This window comes from Populus alba, chromosome 11, assembly GCF_005239225.2.
Source record: "Populus alba chromosome 11, ASM523922v2, whole genome shotgun sequence".
NCBI classification, from domain to species: Eukaryota; Viridiplantae; Streptophyta; class Magnoliopsida; order Malpighiales; family Salicaceae; genus Populus; species Populus alba.
The window spans coordinates 11,076,095-11,094,335 of record NC_133294.1 but is presented as its reverse complement, the minus strand read 5'-3'; the positions used below and the strand labels follow the sequence as shown (position 1 = coordinate 11,094,335).

At 34.5% G+C, this 18,241-nt stretch overlaps 1 protein-coding gene and 1 pseudogene across 1 annotated transcript; both read right to left on the bottom strand.

Moving 5' to 3' along the window:
- Nucleotides 1–205: 205 nt before the first annotated feature.
- LOC140954298 (ABC transporter C family member 2-like) lies at nucleotides 206–1,635 on the bottom strand. Its single transcript, XM_073412595.1, has 4 exons — nucleotides 1,334–1,635; nucleotides 900–1,010; nucleotides 740–801; nucleotides 206–535 (listed from the first exon to the last, which is right to left on the bottom strand). The coding sequence occupies exons 1-4, from the start codon at nucleotides 1,530–1,532 to the stop codon at nucleotides 530–532; spliced, it is 378 nt and encodes a 125-aa protein (XP_073268696.1). The 5' UTR covers nucleotides 1,533–1,635; the 3' UTR covers nucleotides 206–529.
- LOC118035381 (ABC transporter C family member 2-like) lies at nucleotides 206–16,264 on the bottom strand (annotated as a pseudogene).
- Between the last annotated feature and the right edge of the window lie 1,977 nt (nucleotides 16,265–18,241).

The following is an 18,241-nucleotide window of genomic DNA, read 5'->3' as shown; positions in this document are numbered from 1 at the left end:
AAGCTTATCCTTAGGGGTGTTCAAGAAAAAAAAAATTATGGGACAGGATTGAAACCACCTCATTTCCTGTTTCATGTGTGTGTACACCAAATAGCTTCATTGGACAATTTGTGTTGTTATAATGTCCCGTGTACCAAACATATCCTTATGGATTTAAGACTTATAATTTTATTTAGTTTGATGCATCTATATAAACATCTAGATATTCAGTTATAAGTTCATTGAATTATTGAATAAAAATAAAACCTTCTTCAAGATTGTGTCTCTTGTTTGGTGGTGTCTTCCTGGTGGGTTCACACCAATTTATGAATAAAACTTCCAACTATATACATTTGAAAGCGTGATGCAATCTCTCTTAAGGTGCAATAACTCCTAAGAACTTTAAGTACGAAGCTTAGTTTTTCCTCCTAAGTGTGACTCCTAGAAAAACTTTCCATCTTTCTACAGTTTTGCAGCAAACAAACCCCCATATCCTCACCATCAAACAGCCTCCATTGGAACTCCTAAACATCCACGCGTTCACACCCAATCAAACCTATAACCATTAGCCACCAAAAGATCAATTCAAACCCTAAAGTCCCTATTAGGGTTACTGTTTACTGTCTCAATAAAACAGTACCAGAATAAAACCCCTAAGCTGCCGTGCAATAGTTATGCTAGATGATAAAATCAGCCTTTGGAAGCAAAAGATACCTGAACAACAAGAGAGATACATTAAAAGGAAAATCTCAAAATATACCTCAGAATCCAGTCCTAAGGAATTCCTTCGGATAACATCTTCGAATGAGCCCTCTCCAAAGCCTCCCAAAGATCACCATCATTGTAAGTAGGGCGGTCAACTAAGTATAATTCATCATAATAATGGTTCAAACTTCAAAATAAGATTTTAGACAGTGTACCTGAAAAAAGAACAGGTGACTGTGGTATGATACCAAGTACTTTGCGTAGATCCATTAATCCAAACTTTGCAATATCACAATCATCAATCAAAATCCTTCCTCTTTCCAGCTCTACAATTCGAAATAAAGCATTGAGCATGCTGGACTTTCCAGCACCAGTCCTTCCAACAATCCCAACCTTGTCACTAGGAAAAATAGTGAAGGACAACCCATGCAAGACTGGTGGAAGTTCAGGCCTGTAACGTAAGACAACATCTTCAAACTTGATTGCTCCTGATGAAGGCCATCTAGACGATTGCTCTCAATAACAAGTGGAGCCTCTGATGGCAACTCTATATATGTGCCAACCCGTTCCACAGAATTTAAGCTATTCTCGGCCAAACTAGCAAGTCTCAGTACAGCAGTCAATAAACTAGTGATGTTTAAAGCATAACTGAGAAGTAGACCCATTGTAGATGCAAAAGCCTGCTGGTTATCTGCCCTCCCATTCTGCATAACTGCAAAGGTCGCTGTAAACCTAATCATAATGCCCCCTAATGTTTCCAACCGGATTGCCAGCCAGCGGTTTGCACCCATGTTGACAAGGGTGTATCTGACATTGTTGTCCATTGATTTTCCATTTATGCTGGCCATCCGATCATAAGCTTTGTATGCACGAATAGTTGACAGACCATTCAGAGCTTCTCCAAATTGTGCATAAACAGGCGATCTAGTTATGGAATCCAGTCGCTTTACTTCACGGGCTGTGCTCTGTAGAACAAAATGGTTCTTAGATAGAACTATGCATTTAGAAATAAAAATGCATCCAAGGATAGAAATTATTTATCTTCCAAAAAGCAACTGAAGCATTATAATATGTTCTTTATCCTAGATATACTGCAGCAAGAATTCATGATAGCAATAGTAAGAGAACAAAAATGATAAAAGCTATTTAGGAGCAAAGCAAAGCATTGCATCAAACTCCTACTAGATACAGAACTACTCGTCAATCTACAAGATATTCTGATATTCTTTGATTTCAACAAACATGACATGATACAAACTTTATGCTGTAAACTTCCAAGTACCTTAACAGTGTCCATGACAATAAATGATGAAATCTCGAAATCAAAATGCTGATGAATGGTATGATATGACTAAAATAAAAAAAATTATTGCAATTGCTAGAATTCAGATGAATGAAGGACATGATGATAAAAAACTGGCTAGATTGAGTTTTTCCATAATAGCAGCAGCAAAAGTAGTCTGATTCACATTGAACAGACAAGGAAAGAAAGCAAACATAAACTAACCTGCATGAGAATAAACATTGGGGCCAATATCATAGAGCAAACTAACAAAATCTTGTCCTTAGTTCTACAACCAATCCAAATTGATGCGAAAGTATGATGGAGTGGCTGTCATATTTAGAGAAGAATTTTCATGGAACCCAAGGTCAGTTTAATTTCATCAATCAAGAGTTGTTTTTGGTCAAGGAACACATGTCCATGGTTGATTTCTTGTTAGGGATTAAAGTTTGAATCAAGTATAATTTATGCAAAACAGGGGGCTTTCATACTTTTCAGACTTTGTGGAGAATCGAGTCTTTTAGAGAAGCAATGATTTATTGCACACAAAAAAGAAAAGAACAAACGTCTCCAGCAAGATCAGACACTAGAAAGGTGATGAAGCCCTTTTTAGAGACAGAAGATAGGGAATATGAATAAGATTGAAATAGAATTATCTTCAACTAGCTATCCAAATTGAGGTACTTAAGGGCATGAAAGAGGTATGGGATAGAGAATCTCCAACTAGCATGACTTATTGTTCTGGTAGTTATGATGGGAGGATTCACCAAAAGTACATTGCATGCCTTCCAATATATATCATTCAAATAAAAACGAAAATTGCAGTTTCACAAAACACAACATTGAAGCACCAGATTTTAGTCTGTATTTTATTACCTTGTCAGCACTTTCAAATTGACAACACCTGTTTCCCGTTCTTCCTGCTTGATAAGAACAGATTTGCCTTCTTTTGGTTTCTTTGTACCACTTACATTCTTTGGCAAGTTATTCATTACCCCATTAGCAACCTGCTTTGAAGAGGTTTTATTATCAACAATTTCATTATTTTCCTGTTCTTCATATTCTTCCATTTTCCCTGCATTTCCCATCAGCTTCCGGAACAGCATTCCATTATTAGAGAGGTCCTCAAAGGTGCCCTCCTCTTTGACCGTACCCTCATGAACCAGGATGATTCTATCAACTTGAGAAAGAAAATGAAGTTGGTTTGTGACCAGAATTCTCGTTTTCCAGCTTAATTCTCCCTTGATGCATTTATCAAAAACCTGGAGATAATAGGTAGTTGCACATAGATCACCTTTGCTAGAATAAAATAAGGAAATTGCTATGCATACTAAAAAATAACACTGAAATTCCAACAGAGTGTGGCAAGTGTAGGTGGTGAATTGTAGGTCCCATTAATAATAAAGAATTGATTAAGCATTAAAAGAGTAATTGCTGCATCAGATTGTATAAAAACTTTTGTATGTTTGTCCGTATGCATACGGATGCTCCAGAAATAAAAATAAACTTATTTGATCAAATTTTAAGAACATATGCAGCAAGTGTTACTAAGACTCAAGGACATCCCAAAAAGATGAAAGCAGGTATATTTCTTTTCCTACAAGATGCACACTGGCAATTTCTCAGGTTGAACCCTGGATACCTCTGCAGTGCAATGAGAGTCTACCAGCCCACACTCCAGCAGCACAGCAGGTTATAAATGAGAATCAAATATAATAAACTCACATCTAAGTGAAAGGAAGTTTTGCAAGAACTTCAAGACATTAGGAAAGCATAAATTATCCATTGGTGTGAACATGAGACCAATCAAAACCCCACCCCAAATACAGTGTTCGCTTCCCCACAGCATTAGACGCTAGAATAGTAGAATCCTACTTCAGCAGGATCGTTCCTTGGCAATAGAGTTGTCTTTTCCATTCCCTATTTCTCTAATAAATTTGCAAAGACTTGTCCGTCCACGTGGATATGCACGTGGAAATCATAACCCCACCCCAATACAGCATTCTCTTCCCAACAATATTAGAAATTAGAATCCTGCTTCAGCAGGATCATTCCTTGCAATAGATATTTTTCTTTGGTCCCAATCTCTACTATGTTTGCAAGGAATATTCACATGGACATATGCATGTGCAAAAATTTATTTCATTCCTAAAATTTAGAAGAAGTCAAGCCTATCCTACCAATTGACCCTGCATGGATATCAGAGACCCATATTTAATTCTCATCAATATTAGTGAAAAGTATTAACCCATGCATGCAGTGTCTCAGGACCATAAGTCACATCATATTTTCAATTGGGAGCAACCATGAAAAGAGAGCGGCGTCATTTCTAAATAATGAGCTTACCTGTCGGCCTACATGGGCATCCAGAGCACTTAAGGGATCATCAAAAATATAAACATCTGAATTGGAGTATACAGCCCGAGCCATGGAAACTCTTTGCTTTTGCCCACCACTGATATTCACACCTCTTTCACCAATCTCGGCAAGATCACCACCCTAGTAATCAAACAGGTGAGAAAAATAAACAATGCATAATGATTAGACATCTTGAAGTCCATAAGACAGCTCCGTTTTACAAGTTTCACAAATAGCTTACAGGCAGTAAATCAAGGTCATGTTGCAATGCAGTCACATCAATTGCCTTCTCATATCTTGCCGGATCAAAGGGAGATCCAAAGAGAATGTTATCCCGTACCTGAAATGATAGACTACAAGTTCACATAATTGAAGGAAAACACAATCAACTAATTAACGAGTGAACTTAAAGTAATTCAAATGATGTAGCCTAACTGAATAAAATATAATACGCCTTGAATGCATTAATATAATACACACAGCTTCATTACAAGATTTTAGTTATTACCTCTAACTGCTATCATGACCAATTTACATATTCACACAGAGGACAAGCATACAATAATATACATGCACACAACATAAGCAAGCACAACTTACTGTTGCATTAAAAATACAGGAAACTTGTGGAACATAAGCTACTGTTCCTCTAATAACAACACTGGCATCTGATGTTGCAGGAAGCTCCCCCAGCATTGCCGAAACAAGTGAGGTCTTACCCTCTCCAGTGCTGCCAACAACTGCAACTAGGCTACCAATTGGTACATCCAAATTGATATTTGACAATGTGTGTCTCTCTGCCTGGAAACAAAACCAAAATCTTAATGGTTACAAGTGCCAATAACTAGCGAACATGCACTATATCAAAGCCAGAACCATGTCCGCATAAAGAAGTGAGCTGGAAATAAATGTATTAACATTGTACTCCCAATAACTATAGGATGAATTACAAAAATGAAACTATACTTGTGTTAAATTCTCCATACAATTAGATACTGCATGTATGTATAGCTAATGTTGATAACTAGTCATGTGTAATCATTTCTACATCTTAGGAACAAACAGTAGGCATGCAAGTCTAAAGGGGAACTTCATTTTTCCTAACGCATGCATATAGGACAGATAATTAGCATTTCATCCAACAGCAAGATGCAGCAGAAAGAGTAGCACTGAATTGTGAAACACCCAATCCAAGCTCAAATATGATTACTGAATTTGTATATTTACAGAAATGCATAGTTGAACCTAACAAGCAATCCTGCTAATCCATAAGAAGATGATATCATACATAAATGATTGATGCAATAAAATGCAATTGCATGTGCAAGCATAACTAGAGAAAACATGAGTAATGCATAAGCACTATAGTTGATGCATGAAACCTTTGAATCCCAAGAAAAGTATCCATTCTTGATGGAAACGGCTGGTAACCAAGGATCAAGAAGAGGGTTCGGTAGACGGATTCTCTCTTCAGCTAAAAATAGTTCCTCCAGACGCTTTAAGGACACATTTGCATTTACCACCTGTAAGATTAAAACCATTAGAAACCAAAAGAGCAAAACAAGGCGGGGGAATGTGGACCAAGCAGTTGGTTCAATTAAATGAACTCAGTATAGATCAATATCATGAATAACAATATCTGAGCTATCAAATCATTTAACTAAGTGCAATATACAATTATACAGCAGCAATCAATCAGTAATGTAAATGAAATGGAATTAAATATGATTAGAAACAAAAAGGACAGTTGCTGAATAGAACATATTATTTACGTGCCTTGGTTTGGACTAATTACAAAATTAAAAGCTGACCACCAAAAAGTTGTTGGAATATTGAAAAGAAAAAAAGATAGGGTTATTTAAAAGACATACGATCAATTCTCTATATGTCAGTTTTTCTAGAGTGTCATCTTCAAATTATCAGTCCTTTGTGTTAATGTGCCAAGGATCAGATTGTGGCTGGCTAAAGTTTTGTAGAAAAAGACATCTGCTGTCCCACCATAGTAAATTCCTGGTAGGAGAGTTCAGAAAGTGCCTACTGCCAGCTTTTGGCATGAAGCAGTGTTCTCAAAATTCAGACTTGCATCTTCATGGTTGCAAGCCCAATACTCTTGCCATTGGATCAGGCTATGGCTTCCTGGCTAAACTGTTTTAGCATAATGTATTCTATTTCAGCTAATGCAACATTAGTTTAAAAGAAAGAACTAAGTCAATTTCAGTAATGAAATCAATCTAAACAGCTAAACTTAAGTAGTTAACAGCATGATAAATAGAAGCTAAATTAATGACAGAAAAAAACAGCCATCATAGTTATCTCTCTCCACGCATAAATACCATAAGCAATATCTCAGCAGTAAGCAGGACTATAAGAGATACAATAAAGAAGGAAGACAAAACCTGAGTAATCATATTAGGAAGCATGGAGAGGGGAAAGCGAAGCACAGCAAACAGAGATAGAGATGTAAATGCCCTTGCAGGTGTCAGATTTCCACCAAGCAAAGTGTACATGCCAAACGAAATCACAGTCGCCATAACTGGAATGCTTTTTAGTATGAAACTATTACACTGCAGAACAAGGAAATAATTGGAAACATGCATAAGCAAAAAAGTGATGGTGACCTCACAGAAAAACCCACAAATAATTAGCAGCAGCAAATACTATCAATTGATCACCCATGATCTATGTATAACATTTGAAACTAGAAAACTTCTAAGGTGTAGAATAACCCAATACATTTCCATATATAAACAAGTTTCCTCCTGGGAATCAACATTCAATCAATGAAGTTGTCTTATACTGTCAGTTTCTGATTTTGCACTTTGATTGCATTTCTTCTAGATGTGTTTTTCCTCTAGTCCTCAAGTCAATGGTGGCCTCAAGTAGGCTTCCTACCCGAACAAGGCTATGCCCTGTTTTGTTGTTTCTTTCCTTTCTCTTTTTCTGTATTTTTCTGAAAGTAGGTGATGTAGGGAAATAACTTTTATGTCTTTGTTGTTTTTTTTTACAATTTGTTTCTATGTTTGTAATTTAGTAATGCTAGAGTTTCATTATTTTAGGAAGCTATGCATGGTTTACTTTTATTAAAAATAATATTCATTAGGAAAATAATTTCCTAGTTGGTTTAGGTTACTAGGTTTCTTGGTGTTTAAGATAGAAATAGACTCGGATTTGAGATTGCTTCTTCTGTTTTGTTACTACCCTCTTTTATGGGGTTTTCTATCATTTCTTCAGCCCTCTCCGATTGGGTGCTCTTTCCACTGTTCAATTAATCCCTCTCCTACAAGGAATTCTTTGATCGTCTATTTCCATTTCTACCAGTCTTATATCACCAGGTACTGGGTTTCTTTGTTCTATAAATGTTCACCAGATCCATATCAAGAAGCAGCATCTTCTCTTGAAATCAGTTCTGCTATTCAAGCTATCATTTTGAAGCATCAATTGGGATCATGCACTACAACTCACATCCATGTGTTTGACACAGATAGTGGTGAAACAAATCAAAACATGTATGCGGCTGTTTATTTCAAGCTAAGTGAGCACGTCCAGGAGACATGCATGCAATGCCAAAATCAAGATATGAGTAACGAGAGTACCAAACTAACAATTTAAACAACAATAGAGAAAGGTGACACTAATATTATAGAATTTTCAAACGGCAAAGTGAGAAAGAAACGAAAATTTTATCAAATATAAGAATGGAAACTTTGCTAAAAATATTCTTGGCATACCGCTCCTAGTAGAGATGCTTTTCGGAACCATGATAATTCATCATCCCTAACACCTTGAACTTTAGCCTGGAAGCTACTTTCCCATGCATAACATCTAAACCATTTCAGCAAAATCAGATAGTCAGGAACAAAACCATATGAAACAAGGAACTCATAGCAAAATAATCATACTTCACAGTATCCATTGCAGCCAAAATTTCATTCATGAGGCCAATTCTCTTGTCTGTACGCTGCAAACCCTCCTTAGATAACTTCTGCATTCTGCTTATAACAAATGTCTTTACCAAACAAAAGATGGAAAAATTAGGGCTTTTGTGACTTAGGAGATGACTAAGGTACAGAGGCACAAAACAAACTGTCAAATACAGCATCATCAGATCTTAAAAAGGCCTCAAACACTCAGATAAATTATGCACTCTTTTACAGCATGCATCATCAAGGATGTTTCGTTGAAAAAAGTAGAAAAGTTTTTCTTTTCATTTTTTGATAAAAAAAAAGTGCTGTGTCCCTTCAACTCTGTAATTGCACATGACACATGAACTAATCCAATAGCATTGGAGAAGAATGTTCAATGAGTTCTGCAGTGGAAATGAGTTCTACGAGAAGTTCATGTCAATAGAAAGGCTGAAGTCAAGCATACAGCTGTAAATGCTTAAATAGGAATATAAATGCGTAAATGCTTAAATAGGAAATTTACCTTACTATATTTAGCTTCCTATATTTCCTCTTTGTAATTACTATGTACAGCACAACTTTTCCTATATAATGAAAGCCTAGTCGAAAGGTGAAGGCAATTCGAACCATTCTGTTACTTCAGTCCCAGCAGTATAAAAATTGCATAGTTAGCCAATCCATTCAGATTTAGGTTGATCAACACACACTAGTACATACACATTTTTCATCAAGATATCTAGGATTGGATACTCCTTCAGACTGTTCTCTAGGGTCAAACATAATATGGTTTGGCAGAAGAGATTCTATATTCTGCATTCTGTTGACACTATTTCATTTTCGACTCTCCTAGTAAAATCACACCAAATGAACTGTGCAATTTTCTCTTCTTTATTCATTGCATGTTTTTGCCTAAATAGCTTCGCGACCTAGGGCTTCTCATGACGGAGGGCCAATTCTAGAAAAATGAATGCAAAAATATACTTGTTCATTCTTTCCTTTTTTTGGTATTTACAGAATAGCGGGTTGGGTCCCTTGGGTCCCCAAAAAAATTTACTTCATGGCTTGGGACTGGTTGTGACAGGTCACATCAGTCCTTGGGTCAATAAGAGGCCATTCTGTTTTTTTAGGCCATGGAGACCCATAAGAATTAGAAATTGAACAAGCCATTCAAGAGTAGGACTTGAACCAATAAATTGTTCCTGTATATTTTTCTAGTAATGGAAGCTAACCATTATGGATTGCGTGCATTTCAGTATAGTATTCGTTAGATGAAAGATGTATCTTGATTGGCTGAAGATAAATACAAAATCATGTTGGGGAACAATTCATCCTCCAAATCATGAAAGCAAAGCAAAGTGAAATCATATAAGAGTAGCCCAATCAAGCTGGTTATAAACCTGTGAAACTCCCAAAAAGCACCCAAAGCATGACACCACAAAAAATTAAAAAGATTGTGCACTCATACAGCAAGTATAAATGAATTGACCCTGGGGCAAAGGGAAACAGAATAAAGTAACCCTTCTAGACTCCACAACATGGTCTAAGAGAACAAAAGTTACGAATAATATAGATGAAGGAAGATCATCAGAAACATTCATCCAACTAAAGAGTGTTATCAAAAGTAAAATCTACAGAAACTACAACGTCAAAAGATTGTTGAAGGTCAAAGATTTAAAAAAGAAAACAAGAACAAGAACAGAACGCAAACAAAGATGACTACTGCAAACTTATGCTTGCAAATGAAACATATTGCTAGGGAATGAAAAGATGATCAAATTAAAAGACACATGCACCATGAAAACAACACTATTAAAATAAGGAACGATGAGGGAAATAAGGCAAACCCATAAACCTGTATGGGGAACAGAAGAACTAGCATTAGTGCGCCGAGAAGAGAAGCAACATTCAAATGCTGATAAAGAAGAACCATGGCGACAATAATACGGAATGGAGCTGACCACAAAGTGTGAAGTGATTGGCATATTTGCTGTTGATAGCAATAAGCAAATTAGTTGTGGTACCAATGAGGGAAGTTAACTAAATCAAGATCAAACTTTAATCCAAAAAAAGAACTTTGAACTTACATGTGGCATGCCTTGAGCCAGTTTATTCTTCATGTTACATGTATCCTCAATAAAGTCATATTAAGGTAATTTTGACAGATTTTCATAAATTTCCTATGTTAAATAGGAAAACTAATCCTAATAATAGTAAGAGGTGGAAAAAAAATATCTAATCCCAATGTGAACAGAAAAACCTAGTAAAAAGAAATACACTATATTCCTATAGTAACGACTACATAGTGAATAATAATATTCCTAAGTAGTACTAGATATCTATGACAATCATACAAAATTAACTTTCCTGCACATTGGACTAGTTTCTGATATATTTGTTCTTCTTTCCCCATCACCTCTACTATAAAATTTAATCACCATGAAGAAATAGGTATGCACTGGGATCCATGCTTTAGGGATGCATATAGGAGCCAGGGGTGGACAAACCTAAGTTGGCTAAAAGAACCTTCTTTTAAGGATCCTGAAACATTTTTCCAGCATCGTTTTTACATAATGCATACCTCAAACTATAGGTTTTAAACTTCAGCCTCATTCCTTTCAGGAACCTACAACGCTCTTCTCATTTTTCTTTTTTACATAACAGCCCCTCAGACTACAAGCGTTACACTCCAACCCTCAAACCCAAGAACCTATACATGTCTCTGTCTTCATGCAAAGTCCAAACAAGTTTGCACATGAAAGGATGTGTTACAGGTATTAATATTGACAGGCTCCTTAGTAGTTCGAGTATTTAGGTTACTGGTTCTCCTTTACAAACATTAACAAGATGTATTCACACACTTATGTGTTCTCAGGCTTCAAAACAGCCAGTTTCACCAAATTGTCAAAGATTGAAACATTAATCATAATTTCCTTCTCAAAACCTACATCAACAGGGTTATAATTGAACAGCAACCGCTTTTTCTTTCTTTTTTTTTTTTTTTTTTGTTGTTGTAAATATAGGTATAGTTGCGCGCAGGCACAATAGATAAATAGTGCACTACATGAATTTTTGACATGAGATTGCTCTAACACAGAATCTTAAACCCACCCTTCCATGTCAGATTATGAAAGCACATGCAGTAATATTCAACAATCAAGAACATTATATATGCATACAGAAGAGATACTGAGCAAGCACACCTGAAGTGCTTCAGCATCAGTTGTCATCAAGTTGGTTATTTTTCCAGATGCAAACTTCCGCTGACCTTCGTGGGTCAGCCTTAGAGATTTTCGAAACACGGCAGCAACCTAAAAAGCACTGGTCACACAGATAAATCATGTCTAAGCTTTCAGGTCAGGCATGACCAATGAGAAAAAATAATGCAGGGTTAGCTCTTGAAGAAGTGACCGATTTTTCTCTTCAAACCACACTTGCACTCCCCTGCTACCATTTGCCTCCACCAATTAGTTGGAGGCAAGAAAGAGTTGCATGGCAGCAAAATGGCGATACTGTTTAGTTGTGTTTGATGACACCACATCCAAAAATAAAAAATCATAAACTGCATGCATCAAAAGGTCAGCAAGAAAATGAAATTACCAAAGTTGCTCTCAGGCGGTAACCAGCACGCATGACATTCTGAAAATACTGTGCTTCACATAACACACCAAATACCTGGATAAGATTACCCCAAATAAGAGATTCTGAGTTCTTATTGATAATCCATTAATAAAAACAAGAGCATGGTGACAATTTGACAGGGATATGTAGGTGGAAGTAATGTCCAATTTTAAACTATTTGGATTGAACAAGGGCATCAGTTCATTTTCCATATTGTTTCCCTCCCTATTCCCTTTGTTAGATTTCTTATTATATGAAATAAATCTCAAGTTGAATTTTCAAATGCATGAGCTAGAGCTAACCAAGCCATCCCCGAATGATAAAGATAAGAAATCATATGAAGAAAAAACTATTCTTCTTACATGACAACAAAAGCAACATTGACCATTTCTAATCACAAAGTTAATTATACTCAGCCCCATGATAAGTGGCCACTAGTCCTGTAACATGTCCCAATTTAAGTGTCCACTTCCAAATATAGTACCTTGCAATATCTATGTTTCCAAATTTGCCCTTCATATTGTGAACAGTAACACAACCATTTAAAAAAAAATTAGCAAATCATGTCTCCTTACAAAGTTACAAAAACAAAACATGGCCACACATTATGGAACAAAAGGAGTTCTATTCCATAATTCAATTTCATCATGATACTATTAAATACCTTGCCAGAGTTCTAATAATTTTTCATAAAAATTAACTAAAAAACCTCCAAAGCTTGGGGGATATAACATAAATTGAAAACCTTGTTTTTTGACAGAGTAAACACTCGTAGATACTATTTCACTACTTGTATCAAAAAATAAAATTATTGCATTATTTAATGCCTCTATTCTAATAGCAGGAGATGCTCTAACTTTCCAAATGAATGGGGCAGCAGCATAACTTAGTAAGGGCTAAGGCAGAGGACTATCATCGAGAAATAAAACAACAAATTTCTACAACAATCATGCAAACTTTTCTGTTTGTTGATTCATGAACCCTCCTAATGTCACGAGTCTCATCAAAGTTGTAGGCAATTCTAGCCAAACTCTTCACTACAAAAATGCATGGCATTTCAAGTTATCAAAAGCAGCATGCCTTATGAAAATAAAAATCAGAATGTTCAACTCAACATTGATTAAAAGAGATCATACCACTCCAGCAAAAATTGAGAAAGCATAGACATAACCAATCCAAGCTTCAAAACATTAGCATTATGTTGAATAAAGAGAAAATAATAGAAAATTTTGAACCACAAACTTTAAATCAAAATTTCATTGTTGTTAATAGTTTTTAGTTATACCAATAGTGGTATATGTTACAAGGCTTAGTTTAACATATATATTGCATATTTGTAAGTGTACGACGAGGAAAAAATTGCCTCTAATACTGATCCACCCTAATCAAATTCCTAAAATTGTTTAGAAAGTTATGAAAATACAAGAGTTAAATTGTGTCATCAACACCCTTATTATTTTTCAAGCAAGCAATTTCTTGATCAAATTATGAAATCATATGATATAATTTTTAATATTTCTTTCAAAAGTTGAAATCAAATAAGAATTTAAATTGAATATGCATCAACAATTTTGTGGAATAATTTCATACACATACTTTGAAATTATTATGTTGCTTTTTCCTTTTCATGCTTAATGATGTGAAATTTTTTAATTTATTTCAATCAATAAACTTTATAATGTTTGAATTAGGGTTGAAGAGACTCTGAAGTGTTTAATTGGGTTCAATAGTTATTTTTGGATCTAATAGGTGTCATATGAAACAAGTTTGAGGTACTCACTACGCAATTTAAATTTTGAATAGGGTTTGAGTCAGATGGATTAAAACTTCAATTACATATACAATTCCTGTCTGACATGGAGAAAATAATAAAAATAAAAATAATTACATGAATTAGCAGAAAGCATGGTGAAGTGTAAGATTGGACCACCCACACATCATGGGGGCATTCGACTAGTTACCAGCTTAGCACTTAAGAGCCCAAGTAAATATTAGAAGGATATGGGGAACCAAAAGCAGGAGTATCCTTCAAACTTGAGGATAGAATAGGTAAATAGAAGCAAACCTGAACAATGACCTCACTCATGTATAGATGCAGTACAGCACTGCAAAAACAATTAAAATTGTGAGTTTGCCTTTTCCCAATCAAATGTATAAACTAAAAGCACCTATAAATTGGAAATACAAACTTGTTATAGAACTCCTTTACTGTGAGGATAAGATTGAGCATCACTGCATCACCCACCAAAGTATAAATGACCCCGAATCGAACAAATCATCGAAATTCACGAATATAGACTTTAATTTCTACAACAATCATAACCAGCAAGGAGCACCAAGCAAGGGCCTCAATAATCAAGGAAACAATCTGTCAACAAGAAGATGAAATGAATATTATTTGACTATGAACATCAAAATTAGCTTACCAAAGTAGGATCATACCTTACGTCTGCTAATTAACCTCACCCACTCTTAATCTAGTGATGATTTAAATGTACATGCTACTGCTAATCAAATGTATAAGAAAAATAAACCAGAAAAAATTTACTTGAGAAAGGAGAAACAGCATTAGACCAAGGATACATTTGCGTACTAAAAAGAACACGAAACCAAATACGGACTGGCTGAAACACATCATGGCAGAGGCATCCACAATAAGAAAAAATCAGAAATGCGTCATAATATTGTTGTTGTTGCCTTGGGCTGAAAATACCAAAGGGAAATTAAATTCCTGTTTTTTTAACCTGTGATTGTGGCCTAGGGCATAGGATTAAAAAGGTAAAAAAAAAGAAGAACAAGGATTTAATGGTTTTTTTAGTCTAATTATCGCAACCTACAGTAATAAATATGAAGTTTGCAAGCTGAAACTACATTTTTGCAATCCATTTCAGCTATTATTGCAATGCAGACAAAGGTGTTCTTGTAAAGTAGTTTTGGGTTGTATACTTAGAGGTGCTTCTTGATAATTTTTTACATGGGGGTGCCAAAAGCATGGAAAATAACCTCCAAAGGAGAAATGTGATGCTTTTTATCATCCCCAAAGTAATCTAAATTCCAAGGCCTGGCCATCATAGCTTTCATCCTCTTTTCTTTATCATGTATGAGAGTTGAGCCACACGCATAAAATTTTCCACGATATAAATTAAGACACTAAGATTTAAAACAATGCCATTGTTTATCCAGATGAATAAAAAAATAAGTGAAAAGGCAAAAGAGGAGAAGCAAACCTCAAATGGAGCAAGGCCTGTTTGTCCATCTAAATTGAGAACCGAAATACCCATGACCAATCTGTACAAGGACTCGGCGGTGGAATAAAGAGCAAGCAGAGCCAGCAAATAGGCATACCACTTAGACCTCAAACAGAATCTTTGGAGCTTGAAGTCTTTCTTGGTAAGCCAGATTTTATAGAAGCAAAGTGCCATGAGAACTAGATAAGAAAGGGAGACCACCAGAGTGTCGGTGGCACAAGGTGTGCACGCTCCAAATGCATTTTCCACTGCTTTAGTCCACACCCCATCTCTCACTGGTTTGCAGTACCAATCCAATGCTTCAAATCCCATCTTCACTTCTCTTCTCTTCTCTTCTCTTCTCTTGTGCTTATTTAATTCCTCATTTCCATAGAAATTAGACCTGCAAAAATATATCTTAAAAAATATATATTTTAATTAAACAGACATAAGGTGTTAAATACTAAAAAGAAAAATTGAAACAGAAAATTTTGGCTAATCATCAAGTTAACGTTAGTGAAAATCACCAAAAACAAATGACAAGACAACAAATTTTAATTATTATCATATCAATATTAGCCATAGAACTAAAACAATAATTGATGATACAAAGAACACTGTGTTCTAATCTTTAAGGGAAAAAATTAAAAAAAAAAAAAAAAAAAAAAAGGGCGAGAATTTCAGAGAGAGGGAGAGAAGGAGCTAACCAACACCTTCTTTTCTTTTCTTTTTTTTATCAGTTCACTAAACGGATAGATAGTGTATAAGAGAGAGAGAATATCAAAATCCTAGGCGAGTGGTTAAAACGAAGAAGCAGACAACTCCGTCCTCGTCAACCAGAGGAACCATAAAGACAATACTTCACAAATTCAACGAGAAAACCCTTAAAGAAAAACAAAAAATAGAGAGAGGGGGGGTGTATAGATTCGCCATCGCTTACGTACAAATTTAAAAGTTAACTAATTTAATCGAAGAAAAACAAAACTAGATTCGATGCGGATAGTTTTCATATGGATGGTGTATGTATCAAGGATGATAGTTGAAAATAATGCAAGAGAGCAGGGATATTACCCATTGAAGAGGACAGCCACCAACACAACGGAAGAGGTCCGTTCTTTTCTGAACCTTCTAATCACAACAACTTTTTCTTTTTCAAAAAAAAGTCCCTGGTCAAATGAAAAAACAAGTTTGTTCTCCCCGCAGGCTCTTTTGTGCAGCGTTGGGACTTGGGAGACCCGGCTATCAAGTTGGGCTCAGTCTGTTTGGCCCAATTTGTTTTACATTTTAATTATTTTTTATTTGGATTGCATGGGGAAGTAACCACACGCTTCGGAGGTGTTTAGAATGGCAATGTATTTTTTTAAAATAAATTTTTACTTAAAAATATATTTGATTTACTTTTTTATATTTTTTATATTTTAATATAAACACGTAAAAATCATCATAAAGCATTAAAAAGCATTAATTTATGTCCTGTTTGTTTTTGCGATTGGAAAATTTTTTTGAAAAAAATTAATTTTTTTATGTTTTTATATCATTTTTATATACTGATATCAAAAATAATATAAAAGGGACATGAACTTTTTCCTTGATTATGTAAATTAATCCCTAGTGTTGGCAAAAAACAAGGCATTGAATATTTTTTAAAATTTTAAATTGGGGCTCTGAAACTTTAATTATATTAAATCAATAAAATTAAATTTTGTTTTATTAAACCAAGCATTAATCAAGTGGAGGCAAGGTCACATAATTTAATTAATGGTTAATTTTTCACACTTGAAAAACAAATCTAGTGACGGTAATTTTCCTTTTAAAGGGTCAGATAGACCATTTTTTTTTCTTTAAGATAGGCAAATTGCTCCCAAAATAAACCAATTTTTTAAAAAGGGAGGTCACTCATGATCATGAAACATTTCCTCGAGAAGTTTGGTCATCCATTTAGTCACTTTTCTTTATAAGCACACACTACAAAAACTTTGATTTTGCTTCGTAAGCATTGTAAAAATATGACATTTGTTGCAACCTATTTTATAATAAAATAAATAATAATAAAATAAATACAAGGAAATACACCTAAATCAAGCCAAAAAAAAAAATGCTCGAGCCCAATGATGAAAGACCATACTGCCAAGTGAAAATTGGTAGGCCAAAATAACATTCCAAGGTTTTAATTAACAAAACCCATTAGTAAAAAAAAAAGGTTTTTAAAGACTCAATTGGAATTATGTGTGTTATTAAATCAATAAAAAAATCATTAATAACACCTAAAAACTAAATTTGAAAAACCGAGAGAAAAATATAGATCAAAATATTGAATCTTAAAAAATAGGACATTAAATTGATTGAATAAAATAAAAAGAAAAAAATAACATATAAGGCTACACATTCAAAACATCATCTAAAAATAAAATAAATATTTTTTTTATTTTAAAAAACATAGTTTATTTATATAAAAGATAAAAGCAAAACTATAGATGAACTAAAAAAATCACTCTGAAAATTAAACACATAACAACAAAATTAATAATTTTTTAAAAGAGGTCCTGAACAAAATAAAAGAGAGTAGGTTTTGTCTAATTTTTTTTTAACCGGTCACGTTACTTTATTTCTTTTCAATTTCATTCTTTAAAGTTATATTTTCATGGCTACCATAGTTATCAAACCCAGCCTGCGAGTTGACCCAGCCAAGGAGTCGAGTCCTCGGTTACATAGGTTGACTCGAGTCAACTCGAAAAAATTGGGAAAAAATATTTGAGGTTTTAATTTTTTATATGAAAAAATTAAGAAACAATTTATGTGGATATAAGCTATACATGTAAAAAATTAAGTTTGAAAGATTATTGCAAAAGGTTTTTTTTATTCCACTCTGCAAAAACTTTGATTTTGCTTCAAAAGCATTGTAAAAAGGTGGCATTTGTTGCAACCTATTTTATAATAAAATAGATAACAATAAAATAAATGCAAGGAAATACACCTGAAACAAGCTTAAACAAAAAGCTTAAGCCCAATGATGGAAGACCATAACGCTAAGTAAAAAATGGGAGGCCAAAATAACAATTCAAGGTTTTAATTAACAAAACCCATTAGTAAAAAAACAATTAGGTGCTTAAAGACTCAATTGGAATTTTCAAATGTTTAATTAATTACTTAAGGTTTAATCGCAAGGGAAA

What these genes read in the sequence shown, in the direction of transcription:
- LOC140954298 (XM_073412595.1), bottom strand. Translation starts at nt 1,532, where the DNA reads ATGGCCAGCATAAATGGAAAATCAATGGACAACAATGTCAGATACACC. An exon ending in TACAATGGGTCTACTTCTCA is followed by an intron (nt 1,011 to 1,333) that starts GTTATGCTTTAA and finishes TTCGAATTGTAG; the next exon opens with AGCTGGAAAGAGGAAGGATT. An exon ending in GTCACCTGTTCTTTTTTCAG is followed by an intron (nt 802 to 899) that starts GTACACTGTCTA and finishes GATCTTTGGGAG; the next exon opens with GCTTTGGAGAGGGCTCATTC.